Source organism: Triticum aestivum, chromosome 3B, assembly GCF_018294505.1.
Source record: "Triticum aestivum cultivar Chinese Spring chromosome 3B, IWGSC CS RefSeq v2.1, whole genome shotgun sequence".
Classification (NCBI taxonomy): Eukaryota; Viridiplantae; Streptophyta; class Magnoliopsida; order Poales; family Poaceae; genus Triticum; species Triticum aestivum.
In genome coordinates, this window is record NC_057801.1 from 174,876,581 (window position 1) to 174,885,503 (window position 8,923).

Below are 8,923 nucleotides of genomic sequence, written 5' to 3' on the forward strand. Positions count from 1 at the left end.
ATAACACCCCAGTGGCAGGACCTTGAGATCTGTAGAAAACTGAACCCCTTGGGAGCGCCAAGAACAGGCAGGTATCTCCTGTTCACAGCAAAGCACTCCCCCATTGGAGACTCGCACTGACAAAGGATGACGAGCTTGCCGAACACCTTGCAATTGTGCTGCCAACTCCGAGCTGACGAAACTGTGCGATGATCCAGAATCCACGAGCATGAGCACTTCTCGCTTCTGAACCCAGCCATGGAGCCGCATGGTTGTGGCTGATTCAGCACCTTCCAGGGCTTCTTTAGACAACACGCAGCAATCAGCCTCGGCCGCAGTGGATTCCTCGGTTGTACTGTTTGTAGTCTGAGCTTGAAACATTTCCAGGAGCTCCTCCACTACATGAAGCTGCACCGTGGGTGCACAACGGTGGTCGCGCCCCCACCGTTGACCGCACGTGAAGCAGAGACCCTTGGCGCGTCGATAGGCACGAAGAGCTGCCAGCTTGTCGTCGCTTGTCGCCGGCCTGGTGCTGTCGGAGGCGCGACGATCCTCTTGGCGCGCCTCGGGCGGAGGTGCGCTCGGTCGTGCTGGGGGCAGCGGCAAAGGAAGAGCCGCGCGGGGCACCGTACGGCTGCTCCCCGGCAGCGTGGGCGGAAAGGAATGCCGCCTTTCCTCTCGCCTGAATGTTTCCACCACTTCCTCCTGCAAACATGCAAGATCCACAGCAGTATCTAGTGTTTTTGGGCGATGTAAAACAACAGCCGCGCGGATATCGCGCTGTAACCCATCTATAAATTGAGTAACAAAGAAAGCGGGATCCCAAGAGGTGTGGTGAGCTAAGAGTTGATGCATAATTTGCGTGAATTGCTCAGCATATTCAGACACTGTCCCAGTTTGCTTAAGCCTGTTGAACTGACGGAGAAGATTTTGAAATTCTTCTCGCCCAAATTGGGTGCAAATGGCAGCGGCAAATTCACCCCAATCTGGATAGTGGAGGTGCGCTTGCGAGGATTGCAGCCAGGCGAGCGCCCCCTCAGTGAAGTACATGGCAGCACAACTAACCCACGCGTCCGGACTGATCGTGCATACCCGAAAGTAGGCTTCGCACTTGAGGCGCCAAGCCTTCGGGCTAGTACCGTCGAAAATCGGAAAATCGAAACGCGGCGGTGGTGGTAGGCGATGATAACCCCGGTCCCCTGAGAACGAGTGCTCCCCTTGATGATAGGAGTCGAACGTACCAGTGGCCGAAGGCAATCGCGGGGTGTATGGTTCCCCCGACGATTTCCCCCGAAGATCTGTTGCGACGCCGTGGCTCTGTGGCCCGAGATCGGGGACACCGCCGTGTTGCGGCCGTGGCGCTTCCACCAGTAGGGGAAGCAGGGGCGGCAGATCCGCGAGGCGGACCTGGGTCGGCGCCGCTTCCTTGGCCTTGTCCACCGGCGGGGCCTTATCGGTGAGCTGAGTGCGGAGGCTGCCAACCTCCTGTCGCAGCTCCTCCATGGATCTCTCGACGACGGGCTTCCAACCTTGCAGCTCGAGCACCACGGGCTGGAGAGCGTCGATCTTGGTGGTGAGTGCGGTGATGGCCGTGGTGAGGTCCGCCAGCGCCTTGGTGTGGTCGTCCATGGCGGTCGCCTTGCCCCGACGGGTTTGGATGATGGAGGAGAAACGCCCGGCCAGATTCGGGAGTGGAGAATTTTTGTGGGTGGATCGGAGTGGCTCTGATGCCAATTGTTACGCTCCCGCTAGTCAATTTCCGCACAGATACAGGGTTTGGTACAGAATCGATCGAGATCTAGGGTTCCTGAGAGGGAAGGAAGGGGATCGGGAAGGTAGCCGCCGCCAGATACAACTAGATAATCGCCACCTCACGCAGGAGGGCTCGGTCTCCCTTTAACCCTGCCCGTGGTATCCCACACTTGGGCCGGAAAGCGACTGTTGGGCTTGGGCTGTCGGCGAGGTCGTTCCAGCCCAACAGGAGCTGTCTTGTTGCAGTCGGTGGGGTCGCCATGTCAGGGGCCGTGACAACACACCACCAAGAATCAAATATCTTGCATGTGCGTAAGCAGCAACAATCCCATTCCCAGCAGCGCATCAAGAAACCGCGGGCCGGGAGGCGCAGAATCCGTTGCTTCCCCCTGAGAAGAAAACCTTTTGACCCTGGTGGCAAAAGGTGAAAACTCCTTCGACACCTTTGGCCTTGGGTCAGTCGAGTCTCAATTCACACCTTCCACGTGAAAATCATCGCGGCTCAGCTCGCAGAAGAGACTGCGATGGAAATGTCGCATCAAAATCACCCGCCCTGTGTCTCTCCGTCCGTGTGTGTGTGTGTGGCTTAGAGGGTGTTCACCGCTAGATCTTCCGGTGGGCAGAAACAAGCATCTACCATTATTCAGCCTGAACTGTCAATGGTGCGGTGCGGCATCTGAGCTTTTGAGGGCGGCCAGGAGTGATGTTGGCCCTGTTCAATATCCCTTTACAAGGCCCTAGTGGTTAAACCCCTATATATTCCGTTTCTGTGGTCGACTGATCGTCGAAAATCACATGCCACCACTCGAAAAAGTCTCCGGGGCAAGTGCCGGGGAGGGACGGCCGCGGATTTGCTAGCCGGATCCACCCCGACACTTCGACAGTGATTTACCACAAGAATTTGGTAGATACCATTCGAGAAAACTAAAGTAAAAAGTTGTAGATACACTGTTCTTTTTTCCCTAATAGATGCACATACACGTAGCTCGGTCGCTAAGAATCCACCTGCGCAAACGGACGTCTGGGCACTGAATTGGGCACGGCTAAACGCTCGACACGGGTTTGGTCACCATGATGCGGCGCTTGAACACAAGCAAGCAAGCAGCTATCATGAAAACCTGAAGAGAGGAGAAGGCCATCATTTGAACACTAGCTGGCGAGGCCGAGGCCGACGTCGCTCGTCCTCGTCCGCGGCCCGTGTCAAAGCGTCAAGTCTGCTGTCTGCGTGTGCGGCTTCGCCTCCCGCCGTCAGTGTAAACCACCGCTGCTACGGTTCGCTCTGCACTTTTGCTTCTCGGTGGCGCCGTCAAAGTCGTCCCGTAGAAGAGGGGAGAAGAAAAACTACGTGTCACGGGCGGCGCCGTCTGTGCGGTCACCAGGTGTGCTGGTCCTGACAGCCAGCCTCTAGCTGCACGTACGGCTGCGGCAATCAGCCTCTATCATTATTGTTCAACGACATTGTCATTAGATTTAGACGGTTTACTAACGCTAGAATAATCAGGATGTCAAAAGGTGCTTCAGCCATCACGACGTACGTAATGCACACCTAATTATTGCTAGCTGCTGAGTTGTTTACGACTGTCAGGTCGTAAATTACTAGACGAAATTGCGCTGCAAATTCAAACTTGTCACGATCGCTTGTTCGCATCGCATGATGATCGCACACCGCGCTGCCTCGCGGTGCCCAATTCCAACGTGCGAACCTCGGAAACCAGCTCCAGCTGGCCAGCAAAAACGATCAGCGAGGCATCCCGTGTCTGACGGACGGCTCACGGGCGTTACGCAGCCAGGTGGGAGGTGCCCCGGCCAAGCAAGGAATGGGGACGCGAAAACGGAGTAATGAGGAAGCGAGGACGTTCACCGCCGCGTACGTACGTACGTATATACTTGAACGTGACATACGGTCCAGCACCGGCATAATTCTCGGGCCGTTTTGCGTCGTACGTCCGCAAGTAACCACTCAACTTATTCCTCCATCACATATGGACGTAATTCAAGCGCCCCTTATAATGCTCCAAGCGACGCATTAGGGGATCCCTGCGTTTTCCCCGGGTGGGTACACCACGGGCTTGAGTTCGCCCCGGGGAAGCGGGCGGCCCCATTTGGTAGCACGTGAGGCGGGGAGATCCCTGGCCTTTCCACGGCCCATCCCCGGGATAGATCTCCCGATGTCGATAGGTCTGGGAGTAAACCCTCGACTGGCTCGCTCTCCCTGCGACCGGTGGCGACGGCCTCCGCCTCCAGCCTCCACCTCCGTTCGGTGCATCTCCGTCCGACGACCGGATAGCGCCGCCCCCCGCGCCCTCCCTCAAGAGAACCGCCTCCACAGTCCGTCCCTCCGGCAGCAGCGACGGCGACGGACCGGGCGTCATCCATCTCCCCTCTGCCTCAAAGCTTCTATCACCTCCGGCGACGACGATGGCCAAGAGGTCACCCTCCTTTCACCAAGGTTATTACCTCCTCCTCCTCTTCTATCCAGTGTTTTTCTTCTCCATGGTGATGTCTTCCCTGCTACACGCACTGACGAGCACCTGTACAGATCCAAGAAACTCCTCTTGCGTCTGAGATTTGTATCACAAGTGAGCAAGTGTACACCTTACATCCACGTTTGCAGCACCTCTAACCATCCTGATCTCACAACTAAGCACAATCACCTTTGTCTCCTTGTGATGTTGTATACACGATGCTAATCTATGCACAGTGTTCTTTGTGATTAATTAACTCTTGTAATGCTATTTTTTGAGTCAGGCATAGCTAACAAGCTGTATATTTGAACAATGGCTTTATGGAGGTGTATAGTATTAGCTTTCCTTTATAAATGGTTAACACAACATTTAATTTCACCTGAAATCAACATTATGACATGCTGACTATAACCAAACAAAGACAACTTTTATCATGCAGCCCAACATCTTAGGGTTGAGAATTTTGTCATAGGATCTGCACCATGGGCTGCATTTACTTATTAAATCCTTGCACTTTTTCTAGATGCTTCCTATGATCTTACTTGTTGTGAATTATCTTGCAATACCATTTTATTTAACTCACCATGCCAAGAGGACATGCCTTGTTTTACAATCGCTAGTTGGTCCATGTTTTGCTTGGTTCTCTGAAAACATGTGTGGCATGAACCTGAACTGCACTAATTCTTGATGTGATGTATAACTCGAAGATGGTTACTTCAGTGCACAGTGAGCTGATGCATCACATGACATCCCTTGAAATTCTTTTACTGCTCCCCTTCAAACTTGGCACTGTTCTTGATTACAGTCTTGTTCCCACCAGATGCATGAACATGAGCTCAATACTTAATACGACAGGTATATGACATGAGTAGGCCTTGCATGATCAAGAAAACCAATGATACAAATTGCATCTGTCGGTAAACTTTTGTCGATGAACTTCCAGGTGCTGTATCATGAGCTAGCAGAGTATGTGCATCTGTGCTCCTGCCGCTCCACTTCCAGGTGATGGCGTCGGGTTGGTCAGAGAGGGTGAAGCTCTCAAGTTCCCGCCAAAGTATCAGGTAATGTCCAATCTCATCGAGGCCGATCATTCAAGTTCTCGAAAATTTGAAGCTTGATTTGTAAAACGCATAGTAGTGATAAAGCAATTAAAAGATGAATCCATGTACTATTAAGACTGCGGATTATCCAAAAGAGAGACCAACATTTTATAATGTTTGCATCTGTTTGTTTGCCAACATGCATATAAATAAGAATTTGTGCTTATGTTATATATATACTAGTTTAAAATCTCATATTGTGTAGTAACAACAATGTTCCTTTTTTGCTTTGCAGGTTTCCTAAAGATAGCAAATAAAAATGTTCAAAGAAGTTGATGCTGGAAGTTTCAGTAAAGTATCTATTTCAACAGCAAAACTTTTTGCTATGGACGTGTCACATATGGGCATTTTTTTAATGGAGCTAAATGCTTATTCTTGCTGGATTTTTAACCGTAGTTAGTATTTAAAAAAACATGATTAGCACAATAAATTTTATCCTCAGTAGTGTTGTGTAATTTGTGCGACTCGACCGCATAACTTATTGTTAGCATGTAATTGGGTTGAAGTGTTAATTTGCTGATTATGTGTGTATTATTATTTTCTCCAAAAAAATCCTGAATTATTCTCTATCTTCCTGAGAACTTGTGTCATTTCTGAACTTATCAAGGAAATATACAGAAATTTTAATTACTTTTTTTTTGCGGGAGAATTTTAATTACTTCTGAACTGATATGATATTTCTGTAAAGAAACCAGAGTTATTTTTTATGATGTTTGAATATGAGATTTTTTTTCCAAAGAATTTTAGCATTTTTCTGTACGTGAACTCCTCCCCTCTGCCTCTCGTCCAAACTGGGGAGAGGATCTCCCCGTGGTGGGAGGGGATCCCAGATGACCATGGAAATCCCCCCGAGGGGGATTAGACCCCTGGGATACTTCCCCATTACAACCAAACAAGGCCTAAGAGGTCGGGTCCCTCCTGCTCTCGCAAAGGAGCGAAATAATACTAGTACAGTACAAGCAAGCAAAGCCGTTTTGCGGTGAAGGTGAGGCCGTGGGAGCAATTGATTTGACGGACAGCAACACGGATGGTAAAAAATTTCCATTTTTTCCCTTCCTAGTCGGCCTGGAGAAGAGTCGAGCATAAATATCCAGCATGGATCTCTCTCTCATGCATGCATGGGGTCGGGGGAGCACAGTGACGCATGGATCTGGTGGTCGACCAGTGATCGAGTGGTTCGTGTGTCCCTTCCTCCGTCGATCGTCGACCCTTTTCACCGCGGGGACGGGGCCCCGTCCCGTCGTGCGGACAGATGGAACCCAATCGCTCGCGCGGTCGCACAAATATCTGGGCGGTTACGGTCACTCATCATGCGCGGCGCGGTCACGCGCAGGCCGTCAGGCTCCAGAAACATAGCGCCACGCCGCGGGCCCCGCGCCGGCGTGCGAGCGAGCTCACTGATCACCTTCGCGTTTGCGTTGCGCCGAAGCCTCAGACGACCCGCCCCTTTAAATACGGCCTCGCCGCTCCTTTCCCCCGGCAGAGACGCGACCTCAGCAAAAAGAAATCAAACACCTCGCTCGGCTGCTTGCTTGCTTGCTCCGGCCGCGTACCCCAGAGCTCGCGTCGCGTGCACCCGCACCGGTGGTGCAGCTGCGGCGGCTGGTTCCGACGCCGGGAAGCCGGTCGACCGAGAAGCTATTTCCAAGATGAACGCGCCCAACTCGTGGCTGTTCGCGGACAACTCCAAGTACAGCACCCGCGCGCGGCTCGTCTTCATGGGCCTCTCCTTCGCCATCGGCATCCTCACCTTCCTCATCTACCTCGCCATCTGGTACACCTGCAGCCGCCGCAGCCGCCGCCAGCGCGGCGCGGGCGCGGTGGACCTGGAGGCCGGCGCCGCGGCCGCGGCCGCGTCCGAGCGCGGCATGAGCGACGCCGCGATCGCCGCGCTCCCGACGTTCTTGTACGAGCAGCAGGCGCAGGCGGACGACGCCGCGGTGGACTGCGCGGTGTGCCTCGGGCAGCTGGAGGCCGGCGAGAAGGCGCGGCGGCTCCCCAAGTGCGCGCATTTGTTCCACGCCGAGTGCGTCGACGCCTGGCTGCGCGCGCACTGCACGTGCCCCATGTGCCGCGCCCCCGTCGGCCCGGCCGCCGCCACCTCCTCCAAGAAGGACGGCACCACGGAGACCACCCCCCAGGCGCCGGCGGCAGCCACAGCGACGGCGGAGGCGCTGCCACCTGTTTAGGCTGCGCGTGGCTGCAGGCTCGCCGCGTGCCTCGGCAGAAGGCTGAACTGAGCTAGCTAACATAGGACGTATATAGAGGCCTAATCGAGGTGATTTATTTGGTTCGTAGTACGTGTACAGAAGTGTCTGTGACGTCGATTGTATTATTATTACTATTATTCTCACTTCTATTCTAGGCGATTTTTGCTTGAGTAAATGAGTGAATCTAGTGCTCGTAGCACGCACTCTACTGCAACACATCTTGTCGTTGGCAAGCCTCCCCATTTTCTCTTGTCCCGCGGTGGCGGACTACCGTTTCCGTTGCGCGGTTCAGCTGCGCCGTCACCGCTCTCGGTTGACACGCGCGTGTCGCCTCGGTGCGTTCCGTTCCGTTCCGTTCCATTCCACGGGCGTGCGAAACCGCGCACCGGAGTCCACCGAGAGTTCCTTCCAACTTCGCTGCGTTTTCCTTCCTGGACGTCGGCGTGGCTAGCCCCTGGGCCAAGCTAGCCGTGCAAGCATCCAATCGTTTCGTGCCTACTCCTGTCCTTTGTTTCGGGTACCGTTTGGTGCGCACTCGTCTGTGAAAGAGTGCTGGTGTACTCTAGCAGATTCGTCGTATGACCCCGACAGCCATACTAACTGTCGATATGGGTACTCCCTCGGTTTCTTTAAGTAAAGTTTGTTTAACGCCAGACTACATAAGGTTTCACCAAATTTATCTTAAAAAATATCAACATTTACAACAACAAAAGTTATATAGTATGAAAATGAATTTCATGACACAACTAATGATATCGATTCATAATGTGACTTGTTGATATTTTTCTTGTATTGTTGGTCAAATTTTATGAAGTTTGACTTCTAACAATTTTTATATGTAGACCAAAGAGAAATGGAGGGAGTAATTTCTTTTAAAATGGCATTCTGGCACATACGTCGTATGCATTCGGATAGGAGCATATGGCCAAAAACTACAACTTTAGCGACTAGGGTTTCCAACACTACTGCTCCCGATTCAAAATAAGTGTTACAATTTTGAATTAAGCTTAGTTCAATATTAGTTCAAATATGCGACACTTGTTGTGGATAGGAGGGAGTAATACTACCAGTTTAGGGGTAGTACGTTAAAAAAACTACCACTTCTTATTAGTTACTGTTTCAACCGATTTAATCATGATTATGACAACAATGGCCCTACCTGTCAGAGTTGACGTGGCATGAAAGTCAATTCTATTAGATTTTCTGATACTTTGGGTGTTATGACATGTGGGACCCACATATCTGTCTCAATAAAAAAATCCACTAAAAAGCGCAATTAGTTTTTATGCCATTTAGTTTGGTCTTCTATGACAACCCGTTGGGCACATCGACGGTGCAGTTGCACACGGGAATGGCTCTGGAGTGAGCTAGGAGTCTGCATGCATGCAGGGGGAGCTCCCTCGTGGTTTCGCCGTGG

The 8,923-nt window shown here is 52.1% G+C and overlaps 1 protein-coding gene and 1 long non-coding RNA gene across 2 annotated transcripts; both read left to right on the plus strand.

Annotated features, from left to right (window-relative positions):
- Positions 1-3,775: 3,775 nt before the first annotated feature.
- Positions 3,776-5,135, plus strand: LOC123069231 (uncharacterized). Its single transcript, XR_006432380.1, has 3 exons — positions 3,776-4,180; positions 4,271-4,310; positions 5,052-5,135. It is a non-coding gene; the product is annotated as an uncharacterized lncRNA (long non-coding RNA).
- Positions 5,136-6,205: 1,070 nt separating this feature from the next.
- LOC123069230 (receptor homology region, transmembrane domain- and RING domain-containing protein 2) lies at positions 6,206-7,720 on the plus strand. Its single transcript, XM_044492028.1, has one exon. It carries the CDS (start codon positions 6,415-6,417, stop codon positions 7,483-7,485), a length of 1,071 nt encoding a protein of 356 aa, XP_044347963.1. The 5' UTR covers positions 6,206-6,414; the 3' UTR covers positions 7,486-7,720.
- Positions 7,721-8,923: the final 1,203 nt, after the last annotated feature.